The 16,249-nt window shown below is 50.0% G+C and overlaps 1 protein-coding gene across 1 annotated transcript in view; it reads right to left on the reverse strand.

Moving 5' to 3' along the window:
• The window catches only part of FAM178B (family with sequence similarity 178 member B), a 131,660-nt gene that overhangs the window by 34,944 nt on the left and 80,467 nt on the right, over positions 1 to 16,249 (reverse strand). The window contains exons 11-12 of the mRNA XM_075562677.1: positions 15,736 to 15,912; positions 15,382 to 15,479 (exon numbers count right to left, since the gene is read on the reverse strand). Coding sequence (XP_075418792.1) covers positions 15,382 to 15,479; positions 15,736 to 15,912 — 275 coding nt within the window. The remainder of the gene's footprint in view (positions 1 to 15,381; positions 15,480 to 15,735; positions 15,913 to 16,249) is intronic.

The following is a 16,249-nucleotide window of genomic DNA, read 5'->3' on the forward strand; positions in this document are numbered from 1 at the left end:
AGAGTGGTATGTCTCCTGGGTATCTATCTGGGGAATTCAGCTTGCTGATCCATGGGGCTAGAGCTGAGTGCCTTTGAGCTCACGTGTCCTGGAGGAGTGGAGTACATTTTGGGCTAAGAGGGCTTTGTAACTGCAGCGCCATGAATTACTTAAGATGGTTCTTCTGGTCAGTCCCCCCAAATGACTTCTTCCTGATGGGTCTGGGCCACAAGGTGGGAGAAGACACTGCTAGGATTACATAATTTCGCTGTGTATGATTATTAACAAGGCTGCGATTGTCATCCTGCTGTTTGTAAAAATGAACCATCTCAGAAGTAAGAAAGGGAGATTTCACTACCAGCAAAAGAGAAGACCCAGGCGTGTAGCTCATCGTTTGGGCCTCGAGATCCTTGTGCATTAAACTCCCTGGATTCAGGAGACGGCTTTGCACTAGAGGAGTAACAACAGCAACAGAACCCAGAGCCAGAGCATGAGCCAGGACCGTGGCTTCCCAGCGCACGTAGCAAGGAAAACTGAGTGCCTCTGGGCAGGAGGCTGCCTTGTGGAGTGGGATGCCTTCAGGCACTTAATTGGGGGAGCTAAGTTTGCTGATCCAGAGCTAGAGCTGAGTGCCTTTAGCTAAGGCTTATGGCAGAGTGGTGTGCCCTTTAGAGTATTTATTAGCCGCCCCCAAAGAGCTTTGTAACATTACATGAACTGGGCAGAGGTTAATGGGCCATGTGACTGACAAGCCAAAGACCAGAGAGAGGTCTGTCTCGGGCACGGCTGAGGAGAGGCTGTCCTGTCTGAATCATTGTATCCTGAGCACGTGTAACCCCCTACATTTTTTTAAAAACAAACTCCAGAATCACGAGTATTGTCTTTGAGTTCTGTGTGGCCAACGCAATGACATATTGAACCCGGTTAAAAGTACAGAGCCGTGGAGGAACAGTCTGTGTCAAAATAGACAGGAAGTTGGAGGGTGACTGGATGTCTGAAATCACTCTCATGGATATTGGTCTTGGGAAGCTGATGATGGTGAAGTTTGAGGTGGTCAGACACCACCCATGTCGTTTTTTACAGCTGACATCAGCAGTGGAGTTCATTGCAGTGGTTCTACACTCAAGGGAAGCATGGGGCTTTGTAAGGAAAGAATGAAGGGGCAGAAGTGAAAAAGTTTGATTCTTAGAGGGTTACTTTGATTAATGCTACCGCTAATGGTTTAACCAGTTGTGATAGGTAGGTTTATTGTGCCAACCTGGCCAACAGGAACAGGTGGGATTAATCAGGTGGCAGTTTGATTGGAGGGCTAAGAGATAAATGGCTTGGCAAGGCCTGCCCCTCTCTTGCTCTCTGGTGATGGGACCAGTATGTGGCCTCTTTAGTGAGTTGTCTGCCTCAACTTGTGAGCTACGTTACCCGTGGGACAGTCAACCCATGGATCATGTTGCTGGAGCTTGAGGTTCCTTCGAGACCTGCTTCTCTACGATGCTGGAATGTACATCGCTTGAGCTTGAGGCTGGTGGAGCCTGATTGTCTTGCATTGTTTGAGTTTGAGATCCTATCCAGGGACTGCATCATTAAGCTCCCTGACCTGCTGACTGTTGGTGACCCACCCTGCTCTTTGTTGCCTGTGGGCAGGCTCTGCCTTCCTTGCCTAAGGGAAGACTCAGCTGTCTGCTTCCTTGACCTGGGACCTGGCAGCCTACGTGAGTTGAAGGACTTCCAGTATATTAACTGTTTCACAGAAGTGAGTTGAACTGAGCCCTCTGTACTGCTGTGTGGACTAATTAGCTGTTATATTCCTTCGTGCTGTATAAATCTATCCTCTTATAAATATATATATAATCCTAAGTGTCCTGGTTTTGTTTCTCTAGAGAAGCCTGCCTAATACACCGGTAATAAGAGATAAGGTGCAGCTCGGGGGAGAAAACTAGATTCTGGAGTGGCCTGGAGCAGAAGCTGGGCTGCTTTAGCAAGATGATTGATTGGAGGCCTGGGTTTCCTGGATCGGAATCTCTTGGACCAATAGTGCATTTTTTATGACATCCTCACACCCCATGTAACCATTTTATTGACACATGATTTACATACCATACAATGCAGTGTTTTAAACGTACTAAGGAGAGTTGTGCAATTGTCACCATAATTGATTTTTGTGTCATTTCCATTATTAGCTCCCGTTTCGCCCTGGCTTCCCCTGGCATAGCCCTAAGGGGATAATAATCTAGTTTCTGTCTCTCTAAATTTACTGATCGCGGATTTTATGTAAAGAAAATCCTGTCAAGAAAATACTAACAAAATAAAATGAAAAAAAAATCTAAATAAAAAAGGAAGCAGAAAATAACAAAAACAAATTATAGATGGCTCAAAAGTAAAACAAAGGGTAAGCTATTGAATTTTTCACAACTATATCTTTGCAAGGCACTCTGTCTGAGGACAAGACTATTATTATCCCTGGTCAATGGTTTGAGCGAGTTCAGCGGTGGCTTAGACTCCCCATGTGGGGAGTCTGTGAATGGATTTGGGGCTTTCACTGTCATCCATAAGTTCTAATACAATACCCTCCTCTGGTGTTAGACTTCACCTTTACAATCCTTGGATCACATGTACCTCCCACCCCTGTTCGACACTCTGTGACTCACTTTTCTATTCTCTAATCTTCCATTGTGCATAGCATTCCATCCTAAGATTCACAAAGAATGTCCCTAGGGTCCTCCCAGCTTGGACTGAGATTGAGATTGGACTGAGATAGTCAATACACCAGTCTCCTTCAACTAACCCTGGGCCCAAGAATTTAAACCTCAATTATCTGACTCAGTGCTCTAGCAGAGCCGATTTCTCAGCTTAGAGGGCTGTCTAGAGAGAACATCTGTGAGAACATGAATAACCAACAGACCACTATTTACAGACAGAGGCAGAGAGGGTCAGGAAGGAGTCAAGAATCTTGAAAGACAGAACGGACTTTAAAGGACCCAGGACTCCCCAATTTGGGGAACACATGGTACTTTGGTCCGGAGACTGCAGACTGTTCCTTGCTGGTACAGATAACAAAATCCCCGATTTTTGTACACAGTGTCTGCTTTATGTCAAATTGACTGAAGTAGGACAAGGACTCCCAGGTTTGGGTGACAGCAATGCACGTTGGCAGAGGCCCAAGGTCATATGTGCATAAATAGAGACACAGTCAAAGGGTAGAGAAGATGAAATTTGGGAATTTTTAATAAGATTATGGGTTATGTTTATCTGCCTACATTATGGACATTGAGTTTTTCTGCTACCTGGTATTAGAAATAGGTTTACATGTATGATGGCGGTCAATATGGTTATCATGGTTACAAAAACTCCAAACTCGCTGCCATCAAGTCAATCCTGACTCACAGTGACCCCTGTGGGTTTCTGAGACTGTAACTGTTTATGGGAGTAGAAAGCCTGGTCTGCCTCCAACAGTGCTGCTGGTGGTTTCTGAAGTACTAGCCATGCGGATTGCAACCCAACATGTAGCCATGGTGTGCCACCAGGACCCACCGTCAGCTTGTACTTGACTGGATAAAAGGAGAGTTAAGAAGTGCCCAGAAGGACAGGTTGTCTTTTAATCCTGAAGCCTATTTTGGCCTGCAAACTTAGGGGGAAACTTGAGCCTCACCCAGAAATGGTGAGAGAAGGTTCACATTTAAAGGGAAGATAAGACTATTTGGCCCTTAACATTTTTTGATGATATATGTATGAACTCCCAATTAATAATAAATTAAAAAATTTTTTTGAACAAGTGATTCGCTGTTGGATGTATTGGATGCAGGAAGTCTTTCCATCAGAGAAAATATCCTTCTAGGGCTGGAGTTTAAGGGAGCCAGAGAACAGACAGACGGATATGATCCTTGTGATAGCCACCTGGGTCTACTTGATGAGTGCAGTTGGGGAGAGGCAGCAATGAAGAAACAGACTGAGTTTGGGCATGTTCCACTGGCTCCTATTGACCCAGTCCACACATGGGTTAAGAGTGGAGAGAAAAGGTTTGTGTGGACTCCGAGCTTATGTGCATGGACCCAGCCCCTGAGAGTGCGAAGGAGCCACCTGATCTAAAATACAAGGAGATATGTAGGAACTCCAAGCTTGCAGCAAGTACGTTTGATGTAGCTTGATGGCTACAGCTGAGATGACCAGAACCTGACCAAATGAAGAAAGATGTTTGACATGTGAGTTGGCGTAAATTGCTGAAATTGATGGCATGCTTTGGACTGGACGTTGCGTACAAAAGCAGATGCCCAAAGTCCCAACAGTCATTAGGCAATCCTCAGATAAAGGCGCACGCTCGTCTTCTCAGAGCACTGGGTTGACAGGGAGAAGAAATTTAGAAGGCAGACATCTAAAGTGGGAGCATGCAGTAAAAGCATGGTGTCTTTGATGAAGCTCATTGGTGTCTGTGACAGAATAATATCTATCTGCACACCAGGAAATTTAGTCAGTACAACTGGTTTTCAAATTTATGTACCAACCACTAAAGCTAATGAAGGAACTGAGGGATTTTACCAACCTCTTCAGTCTGAAATTGATCAAGCATGTTATCCAAATGCAATGATAATCTACTTTTTGTTCAGTGGTTTGAACTATATATAAACTGTACCATCTGTAAAGTTTTTATAAATAGTCAGCTGTCAAAACTAGTTAAATAAAACTATTATTTCTTAACACATTAAAATACATAATTATTGGTGATTGGAAGGCAAAGTTGGAAATAGATGAAGGAGCAGTAGTTGGAAAGTACAGTGTTGGTGAGAGAAACCAACCTGGAGAACATATGAAAAACTTTTAAACACTAACAACTTATTCATTGCAAACTGGCTAGTTTATATGTGGATTTCTCCAAATGGAAAACACATCAGTCAAATTGACTGCACCTGTGGGAAGAGGCGACCGAGAAACTAGGTATCAGCAGCTAAAATCAGGGCAGGAGCTGACTGTGGAAAAGACCATCAGTTGCTCGTTTGTAAGTTCAGGTGGAAGCTGAAGAAAATTAAGCCAAGTCAATGAGAGCCAAAATACAACCTTCAGCATATCTCACTTGAATTTAGAGAACATCTTTTTTGTTTGTTTGCTTGAGATAAACTTGTTTGTCACTAAAGACTCCAAGTCTATTTCAATTTTACTTTTCCTCTTTTTGTTTTTTGTTTTTTTTTTTTAATAGGCCACTCAAACCATTATTTAGGTTTGAGAAATAAAGAATCTGGAGAGTTTTTTTCCCTTCAGTTTTGAAAGGGATATGCTATATATATTTATAGTACTATGACATATGTGTGTGTGTATATTCACACACATAGACACACATATAGAGAGTCTATATATGTTTATACACAGATGTTGTAGAGAGAACATCTCAAGGCAGATTTGCTGCACTGAACACTAATGACAGGAGACCTGATGAGCTGTGAGAAGGCATTGAGAACATCGCACCTGAAGAAAACAAGGAGTCAATAAAAAGACAAGAAAGAGAAAATCAAAGAAAATATCAGAAGAGACTCTGAAACTTGCCATTGATCATAGAATTGCTAAGGCAAATGGAAGAAATGATAGTCAAAGAGCTGAACAGAAAGTGTCAAAGGGCAGCTCAAGAAGACAGAGTGAAATATTATAACGAAACGTGCAAAGACCTAGAGTCAGAAAACCAAAAAGAAAGATCATGCTCAGCATATATTACACTAAAAGAGCTAAAAGAAAAAACTCAAGCCTTGAGTTCCAGTTATGAAAGATTCTATGGGCAAATATTGAATGAAACACAAACCACCTAAAGAAGTTGGAAAAAATATACACTGTACCCAAAAGATGCAGTCAACAATCCACCCTTTCAGGAGGTAGCAGATGAGCAAGAACCAATGGTGCTGAAGGAAGACGTTCAAGCTGTCCTGAAAGGATTAGCTTAAAAACAAGGCTAAGGATTGATGGAACACCTATTTGTGGCAGTTACATAATCGCCTGTCAACTTGCGAAGGGGTGGAGTCTAACCTGTCAATCAGATCACAGCCAATAATGCCTCTGTGTGGGCATGGCTTTCTCCTGAGGATTTTAGGAACTCCTGTCTTCCTCCCTGGAGACAGGACACACTCTCTGCTTCACATTCCTGTTCACATGCCATATGGTGCCACACACACTAATGGAGCCAGAGGCTTGGAGCTGGAGGAGCCACGTGGAGACCCACGCCAGTGCTGAGATGCTTCCACCACCACTGGATCCACCGACTTTCCACCCACTGGCTTGTGATCTTCCTGCATTCAGTATCATTGCATGTGCACATGCAGTCTGAGTCTGAAGAGGAATTTATAGATGGGTATCAGACATATGGGCTAATATCAGCCTTATGGACTTGATCAGGACTGGGCTGGGGTGTTTTCTCAATATACAATTGCTCTTGTATATAAAGCTCTTTCTTACACACATTTGAGTGTCTATGGATTTGTTTCTGTAGTCTACCTGGACTAGCATACCATTGAAATGTCTCAGCAAGTTGATGAAGCACTAGAAGCACTCATTTGTCTCTGCCAGGAAATTGGAAGGCAGCTACTTGGCCAACTGACTGGAAGAGATCCATATTGGTACCCATTCCATAGAAAGGTGATCCAACACAATGCTGAAACTATAGAACAGTATCATGAATACTATACTACAGCAAGAAACAACACCCCCTCCTACCCCCAACCCAGTGCTTTAAATTACTTTATCTCATACATTCTTTTTTTCTCCCCAAACAGTTTTTTTGGGCACTTTTAATCCACATATCACACAATTCAATAGTTTGACGAATGGTACATCAATTTCAGAACATTTTCTTTCCCCCTTATGATTAATTCGCCTTTAAAATGAGTTGTGTAATCGCCTTCAGTTCTAGTGCTCACTGCCCCTCCCACTACATTGTTTACTCCAAAAATCCCCTCACTCTCCCTATCTTCCCCGCCCTCTACATCCCCCACAAAGCCTTGCACAGGCAAGTAACTTTATTTTGCTGTTGCAATGAACGCTTTGCTGAAGATCATCCAACAGTGGTTGCAGCAGCACAGTGACAGGGAGCTCAAAAAAAGGGGCTCAAAAGAGGATGTAGTACAAGGGATCTTACTACCAATGTCAGATGGGTCTTGGCTGAAAGAACACCAGAAAGATGTTCACTTGTGTTTTATTGACTAAGCAAAGGCATTCAGCCGTGCGGATCCTAACAAACTATAGACAGTCTTGAAGCGAACGAGCATTCCGGAACACTCCATCGTGCTCATGACGCTGAACACAAGCAACAACTGCGTCGTGTAGATCAGGAAAGGCACGCATCAAGGCTGTGCCCTCTCACCATATTTATTCAATAATCGGTGTGCGGAGCGAGTCAATCCAAGAAGCTGGATTATACGAAGAAGAATTAGGCCTTGGGACTGGAGGGAGGAGAGTTAACAACCTGGGATGCACAGATGACACAGCCTTCCTTGCTGAAAGTGAGGCGGACTTGAAGCACTTGCTGATAAGGATCGAGGATTGCAGTCTTCAGTGAGGATTAGAAAGCTCTGTAAAGAAAACCAAACTCCTTCCAACTAGACCCACGAGGAATGTCCTGAGCAATGGAGATAAGATTGACGTAGTCAAGGATTTCATCTTGCTTGCAGCCACAATCTATGCTCATGGAAGCGGCACTTCGAGATCGCAACACACTGGATTGGGTAAAAGAGCGGCCTCAGCCTATGTAAAGTGTTGACACTTGTGGCCCTTACGTTGAGGACTAGGGTGGTTCTGATCCAAGCCTCAGCATTCTCGATTGCGCATACGTATATGAGAGTTGAACACCAAATATGGAAGATCCGAAGACATGATGCATTTGAATTTTGGTGCAGGTCAAGAAGGTTGAACGTATCAAGGATTGCCAAAATGTAACAGCAAAACCAAGACTCCAATGACCAGGCGGCACTCTCGGAGAACTTGATAGAGGAAACATTTATTAGCTGGCTGAGCCAGAGGAACTAGCTTTCCCAAAGATCTGGGCCCTGAATGTCGGGTGGGCGAAGCTTTTATGCTTTATCTGCACGAGTAAGGTCACAGAAGTGGACTAGGCAGAGATTTCTAGTGCAGATGTGGTTATTAGTAGGGGGTGGGGGAAGGGTGCGACCCAGGAATGAGGAAGTGCCTGGGGTGCTGCAGCGCCTTGGGTTTCTTTTCCAAAGGTTTAACTTTCCTCGTAAGATTTTCCTCACAAAAAGAGCAAACAAACCCGTCTTAGAAATACAGCCAGAATGTTCCTTAGAAGCCAGGATGGCCAGACTTCATCTCCTGTATTTGGAACGTGTCATTTGAAGAGCTCAGTCCACGGAGAAGGGCATTGTGCTTGGCAGACGTAATAAAGGGACAGCAAAGTCAAGACGGACTGATGCAGAGGCCACAATCATGGGATCCAACAACCGCGAGGATGGTGTAATGGTGATGCTTACCCATTAAGCTCTAACCACCAGGTCAGCAGTGTGAGGCGGCCAGCCACTCCTAGGTAGAGAGATAAGGCTTCCTGCGTGCATTAACATTTGAGTCTGGGAAACAGTTCTACTCTATCCTACAGGATCGCAGTGAGTTCCCAATTTGGAATGTTCCCATTTGGGAACATGTTGTCTTTGTTGTTAACGAGATGGGGAGGGTTTAGTGTAAGGTGTGTCCTAAACCATCCTCCTTTGATATGCAAGAGATTATACAAGCAAGAAAAAAAAAGCAGAGATGGGAAAGATTGATGCGCAGGCACCTGGCGATCCAGAGGAACCAGGAAGTAAGCTCCAGGCCTCCCCTAGGGCCAGCTCCCTGAATTTTGACTCTCGGTCTCCTAACCTTTAAAGCTTTAGAATTGAGGATGACTTTTGTCCTTGGGCTCACGTACTTTATTTAGACATGATATCAGGAGAGCCTAGTTCTGGGGAAGGGTGTCATGCTTGGTGAAGTGGCAGAGCCGAGGGAATGGAACGAGGATGTGAATTGTCCCCGGAGGCGGGACAATGGACGCACAATGAGCTCATGGATGACACGGATGGGGCAGGGTCTTGCTCTGTCGTGCAGAGGGTTGGTGAGTGCCGGCCTCCAGGACCCGCCTAACGACAACAACAAACTGAGCTCGCGAAGCCACCCGCCTGGGACTGCTTTGACGCAACGCTAGACAACGAAGACCTCTTCTGAGATCTTGAGGCTGGACCTTGGCTGCCCCTGGATAGAATGTCTCAGCTGGGTCCAGGGGCCTGAATGCTTACGTGGTAGGTGACAGTTCCCTGCTACTGTCCGAGCTCCGAAGAATCCAGCAAGTTGCCAAATATGGGCAAGAATCAGACAAAGAATGAGCAACCACTGGGGGACGAGGAGCTGGGAGATGCGGCAGGAGCTGGAGGGAGTCACTGCTGAAACGGTTGCTTTAAGACGGGAGACACGGATGTATCTATTGGCAGGGGACACGGAGCCAGCAGAAAAGCTGGAAAGCACAGGAAAAGGATGGACAGCAGAAGGAAAGTTCCCGAAGAGGCAGGAGGGCCGGAGGGATGGGGACTCTGCCCTGGGAGAGCGGGGTCTGGTGGTAAGGAAGGAAGGAAAGGGGTAAGACGTGCAGACACACGAGGTTTGGGTGGTGGGGGTGGCTGGCAGCCAGCAGCGAAGGGACATTGTTGTTTGCATGGAAGGATGATGAAGTTCGGACTCCGCTGAGGGGCCCGAGGAAGCTGACCGGCAGCACACACAATGGTTTCCTAGGCAGCACGCAGTAAGGGCTGAGGGGCTGAGGCGGGCACAAGGCAGCTCTCGGCGCAGGAAAGGAGTTAACGACAGAACAAGGGCCCAGAAATGAGGGGCGGAGAGGAGGACAGGGAGAAAATTAAGTGAGCGGCCCTCAGCCCGGCAGCACGAACCCCAGAGGGTTATGGGGAACGTCTCCGTCTGTCTGCTGTCCAAAGACCTGAGAGTTGACAAGGCCACGGCTCTTCCACTTCCTCCTTGTTGGTCAGGACGGGCTGGCTGTGTGACATGGAAAGAACTGGGCAAAGATGACACTGGGAGCCCCAGATGGGTGGAAAGGTGAACCAGGCTCGAGACGACAGAGGCCAAGGTGTGTCAGACAGCAGTGACCTGGGCCTGGCCCCTGTCCAGAAAGAGCCTGGTGCGCACTGCCTGGCAGTCACTGCTCCCCCAGGTGCCCTCGAGCGTGCAGTTGGCAAGGCCTGGATCTCCTCTCAGCAATTGGGGGTTCGGTGGTAGCATTCTTGTCTTCCATTCCGGAGTCCAAAATTCTGTTCCTGGCCCCGCCTCTGAATCTGCTTGCTGGGCTCAACAATACAAGGCCTCACTCTTGCCCGAGGGAACTCACATTCTACTGGGGCGGCAGGGCAGGCGCATGGCAGGTAAGAGCCAGGTTCTGGGAAGCCCTGCAGTGAGGTGAGAGCTAATTTAGAAAGGATGATCAGTCCCGGTTTCTCTGAGAGGTGATTCCCCTCCCACCCCTTTTTTCCTTCCTTTTCAACATTTTATGATAACCACCCATGTGGGGTGGGGCTATTCAAATAAGGTATGTAGATCCTGAATGAAGGGATCGGTCAGTTTTGCCATCCAGAGCCAGAAAAGGGGAACCTTGATATGACCAAGAGATGGGAGTGGACCCGGGGTCCCTGCACTGAGAACCTCCTAGACCCAAGAGACAGACAGCTGTGGCACTGAGATGGTGCGGTACAGTAGAAAGACTCACGGCGACACTGTGACAGTGGAACCAGCGATGAGTGCCCGTTGGTCCAGCCGTGGAGCAGGATCGACACAGTGGGTATGCTGACACATGCAGTGATGGTCTTCCAAGCACTTGGGGAAACTAGGCTTGCTGGTTTACGGAGCTACAGAGCTGAGTGCCGCAGGCCTCAGCTTACCGACAGAATGGGGTACCCTGAGCACTCATTCGCAGAGCTAAAGAACTTTGTCGGAGCAGAAATCAGGCTGAGGGGACGGGGCGGGGTGGGGGTGGGAGTGGGGGAAGGGCCAGGAAGAGTCCTGCCAGAGGGCTCAGCTGAGAAGAGGCTGTTCTGAACTGTCTGCTGAGTCATTTCTGATCCTGAGTTGGAACCAGCTCAGCTCTTAATAAAGCCCCTAACTGGGAATCTGGGCTGTGGGCTGTGTGGCCTTTCCTCTGAGTTACTGAACCCAGCCTAGCAGTAGAGGGCTGGGATGGCTGGTAAAAAGGGTGGAGGTCCACCTGACCCCCCTGCTCGGAGCCACAGGCTTGGGCCGACAGATTCTCTACAGTTAGAGCAGGAAGGCCAACAGCACCCCCTTTGCTCCCTGCCACCATCTTTACACCTGCTTTTTCTTAAATTAGGAGGAGTGCTGGTGGCATAGCCGGTCACATGTTGAACTACTAATGTCAAAGTCAGCTGTTCAAAACCACCAGCCACTCTGTGGGTGAAAGAAGAGGCATTCTACGCCCATAAAGAATTACAGTCTTAGAGACCCACAGGGCAGTTCTACCCGGTCCAGTGAGGTCACTGTGCATTGGTATCAACTCGTTGGCAGTGAGAGTTTCCTTAAGCCTGCAGGGTGGGGGTGAGGAAGGGGTGCACTGGCCCGTGCTGATGCCTTTGGGCTGGGCGTCCAGCCGACTAAGTGTGACAGCGCTCCATCCAACAAACAAACCGCCCTTCTTCCTGGGGTCAGTCTGGGCATGGAGCCCAGTGGGCAGCCCCCGCTGGGGCAGAACAAGGCGGCCAACAAGCTCCAGTCTCAGCATCACCCAAACACACCGAGGGGGCACCGAGCGAGGGGAGACGGATGAAGGGCCTCCGCGAACAAAACGTGGCTGGGAAAAGAATGGGGAAGCTCTTTAGGGCCTAGCTGACAACGGTCGGCAAGTACACCTTACGGAGAAAAGGAGGCAGAGAAGAGGCAGCCCGTCCCGTCCCACACGGGTCCTCCCTCAAGTCCGTGGAGACACACTCTGGAAGACCAGGCTCAGCGGCTCAGGGGAAGGGGTGGGACACATTTTCTCTACATATTCTCGGAACCTTTTAACCACCTGAATGCTTTACTCAGAAAAAGACATAACAGAACCCGCCCAAAGAACTGTACCAGTAGCACCCATCTATGATGAGCCCTCCTGGCCAGCCAGGGCCTGGGCCTGTCAACTTGACAGCCAGGTGGACGCTGGGTGGGCTTATTCACGCCTCAGCGTTCCCGGGCCGGAGCTACACGGACACCCTGCACTCGGCCCGGCTCTTGATGTCGCTGTGGTAATATGCGCAGTGGACGAGCAAAGCAGTCCGTGCAGGCTGCGGGACAAGAGCCAATGATAAATGAAAGCCCAAAGATGGCTGCTGGGTCCACTAGTTCTGAGCTTCCCTCGGTCGTTCCTTGGGGTCTGTGGGCCACCTTCTTGAGCGCACTTCTGCCCAGGAGACCTGCACAGCCCTAGGATGGGGAGCATCTTTCAATCTAAGGCAAAGATTCAATGGCACAAAACTCTACACAGCTTGTCGGTAAATCTACATCCTGCTCCCACTGCCACGGAATCAACTGTGACTCAGAAGGACCCCGCAGGCCAGAGTAGGGCAGCCCCTGTAGGTTCCCTAGACTGTCATTCTAGTCAGGAGGGGACTATTTCAGCTTTCTTTCTCCCACAGAGTGGCGGGTGGTTTCAAACCGCTGACCTTGGAGTTAGCAGCCCAAGGGGTAACCCAGGGCTCCTTATCCAAATCGAGTCTATAGAAATCTATTCTTGGGGGGAAAAAACAAAGCGAGCTAAAGACGAGCTGCATCAGGCACATTTCCTGTTCAAGGCCTCTTCAGGGTGCTGGAAAGCACAGATGTTGCTTTGAGGACGAGGGTGTGCCTGCTCCAAGCCATGTTGCTCTCGGTGCATTAGATGCATGTGGAAGCTAGACACTGAATACAGGTCAAAGAACCGTGGGGCTGGAGGAGAAAGCACCATGGGCCGCTAACAGGACAAACCTAACTGTATGGGAAGAAGTAGGACCAGAGGGCTCCTTCCAGGCAAGGATGGTGAGCTTTCACCTTGGAGATTTGGGGCATGTTGTCAGTAGGGGCCAGTCCCTGGAGGTGGACATCACCTTTGGTAAAGTGGTGGGGCCGTGAAGGAAGGAGAGGAGGCCCTCGAGGCGATGATGGACACAGTGGTGGCCACAGTGGACTCAGGCATGGGAACAGGTGAGGAAGGCGCAGACCGGTCGTGTCTCTTTCTGTTGTGCACAAGCTCGCTAAGGGTTGGAGCCGACTGGGTGGCACCTAACAGCAACAGCAACAGAGGGAAAATGCACAGAAAGGTTTAAGAAGGACCATTCGGAGCCACAGGAGGAAACCCCACGCTTTGGGAATGCATTTCTACTTCAAGGAATTTCTCCGACAGGAATGCATGTTTTTGCAGAGATGCCCAGAGTCTATTTACACAGATATTCATTGGATAAATATGCGTAATTAGGGGGTTGGTTGCGTGTACACTGTTATTAAGAGAGAATGAAATTCATCCTACACATGTGTATATTGAAGTGAGATAACCCACCAGCAGCAGCACTGTGGCCCGGCTGGGGAACACAGGCGTCTGGGGGGCTGAGTGACAGAGCACCTCAGAGGTCAAGCTGAGGGCAGCCACGGGAGCCAGGCGAGATGGTCCTGTGTGCCCACCCACAGAGTAAGAGCTGCTGGCTTTGAGGAGGCTACAGAATGCCACTGCTGTCAGCCAGGGGAGAGAGTGGGGGGTGGGGGTAGGAGGAAGGAAACAATGGCAGGTGATTCAGCCAAAGTACCTGATTTCTTGGCGTGAATGAGGAGCGGTTCGGAGAGGTACCTATGAAGGAGGCTCCCAGGGCCCAGGATGGAATGGATAGGCTCTAGGGACGAGCAGACGGAATCCAGGGGGGCACAGAACCCCACGGGTCTGCTGATTCCTACTGGGGCACTGGAGTGGGTCCGCTGGTTGTGACAGGGATCAACCTCTTCAGCTTCGCGTGTTCAGTCCTGGGGGCTGGTGCTCTGGCGCTCACACCCAGCGACAGGGACGGTGCTTCCAGCAGCCAGACTGTCACCAGTGCTAGAGAGCACAACACTGGCAAGCACACACGTGTGTTCAACAAATACCTGATCCCAGCCGGGCCCGGGCCTGGGGGTGTGGACCTGAATGAAACCCCAAGCCTGCTCCCCGCAGCCACCAGGGAGGGAGGGAGTTGCAGGTGAGGGGGTCCCATGGAGGCTCACTTTGGAGGCACCTGTTGAAGGTTGGGGCCGTTCCCCGAGGGCTAGCAGAGGGCAGGCCTGGCTGTCTGGGCTGCAGGTGGGAGGGCTGTGCATGAGGAGGTACCTGGGGGCAAGGGAAGACAGGGGGGCAGCTGAGGGAAAAGGCAGGTGCTCCCCGTGGCTGCCTGCGTGCCGCCATGAGACAGGAGGAGGGGAGGGTCAGTCCCGGCCCATGCCCACCTCATTAATTAGCTCAGAAAGAATTTACGCAGCACCAGCAGTGTGCCAGGCGCTGCTCTCGATGTGGGGCGATGTGGCCTCAGCCCAAACAAATCCCTGCTCTCAGGAGCTGACAGGGGAGCGGCAGCCACACACAAGCAAACAAAGGAGTCAGGCACTTTCCAGTAATGACAAACGCTATGCAGAGGACCAAACAGGAGGATGGACTGAGTGTGTGTGTGTGTGTGTGTGTGTGTGTGTGTGTGTGTGTGTGCGCGCGCGCGTATGCATGCACGGTGCTGTGGAGGAGGGGTGATCAGAGGACATGATTCTGCTGAGATCTACATGACAAGAAGGAACTTGCCAGCCAAAGCTGGGGAGGGAGCCCCAAAGAGAGAAGGGTGGGGAAGGCACAGTCAGAAGTTAATTGTGCGAAGCAATTGTTCTTCGAATAAGGCCATGTTTAGAAAATTAGGCTTTCCCCCCACTTGTAAAGAACTCATTAGTGAGTCTATTTTTAGGCTTTCCTCCTGGGTTTTGGAAGTTGGGCTGGAGGTTTGCTGGGCAGCAGGGGTAGGGATCTGAGGGGGGGGGGAGCAGAGCCTGAATCCCTCCCGGAAAAGCCCCATGCCCCACCAAACCCAAACCAAACTCACTGCCATCAAGTGGATTTCGACTCATGGTGGCCCTGTAGGACAGGGTAGAGCTGCCCCTGTGGGTTTCTGAGCCTGTCATTCTTTGCCAGAGTACAAAGCCTTACCTATCTCCCCCCTCACCCCCCCCCCCAGACACACTGATGATTTTCAACTACTGACCTTGGGGTTAGCAAGCTGACACTCGAGGACAATGGTTCATCCTTACCATGCCCCAAGCCCCTGCGGATAACCTGGGGACACAGCCCCTGGGGCCTGGCCCGACCCAGCCCCACAGGGATGAGGGTCATAGGGTGGGGGCCATGCGGGGAGAGAAGTGACTCACCTGCTCCGTGCGGTCACGTCCAGGAAGAACTGCACAAGAACCAGCAGGTTGTGGTGGTGGTCGGACAGCCAGCTCAGGGCGGAGCACAGGGGCTGGAGCTGCAGGCACAGGAGACGCTGAGGTGGGGCTGCCGAGAGGAGCCCACCCTCCACTTCTATGCACCACCCGACCCCTGTCCGCTGGTGGGAACAATCCTCGCCAGTCAGAGGGGTCTGGCATGGAGGTTGAGTAGGAAGAAGAGCAGAGCGGTTCTCCCCAGCCAGGCCACGGAACGGGTGAGGAGCTCTTGTGACCTGAGGGCTGAGGCCCCTGCTCTGGCTCCTGAGCCCGGCGAGGGGGCTGGGCTGTGGGTACCTTCCCGGGCCACTCCCGGATGTTCTCCAGCAACCGCAGCAGGAGCTGCTGGAGGTCTGTCTTGGGCACCAGGCGGAGCCTCACGTCCAGGCCGGCTTGGCAGAGCAGCTCAATCAGGCCCAAGAGGTTGCCATCAGTGTAGGCCTCTGGTTGGGCTAGGGCGCACAGCGTCAGGAACTGGCGAGAAGAGGGAGGATGGGGGCAGAAGAGGAGACTCCTGGAGAGGCAGGTGGAGCAGAAGGGCTTGGCACTGGGAAGCTCCCTGGCAAAGAGCTCAGTGAAGCAGGCAGCAGTTCCTGGACTCGGGGCTCCTTCTGCGGGTGCTCCCCTGGCAGGCCCAGGCCCAGGCCCAGAGAGTAGGTGCTTTATGCAGGCCCAGGGCAGCAACCCGCAGGGACCGCAGAGGCGCACACACACAGGAGCCTTGCACGAGGCTGGTCAATGACCTCACTGTGCAAGGGAGTCCATGGGCGGTGCAAACCACTACTGCCCTTGGCTGCTACCCTAAAGGTTA

The sequence above is a fragment of the Tenrec ecaudatus genome, chromosome 11 (assembly GCF_050624435.1).
Source record: "Tenrec ecaudatus isolate mTenEca1 chromosome 11, mTenEca1.hap1, whole genome shotgun sequence".
NCBI classification, from domain to species: domain Eukaryota; kingdom Metazoa; phylum Chordata; class Mammalia; order Afrosoricida; family Tenrecidae; genus Tenrec; species Tenrec ecaudatus.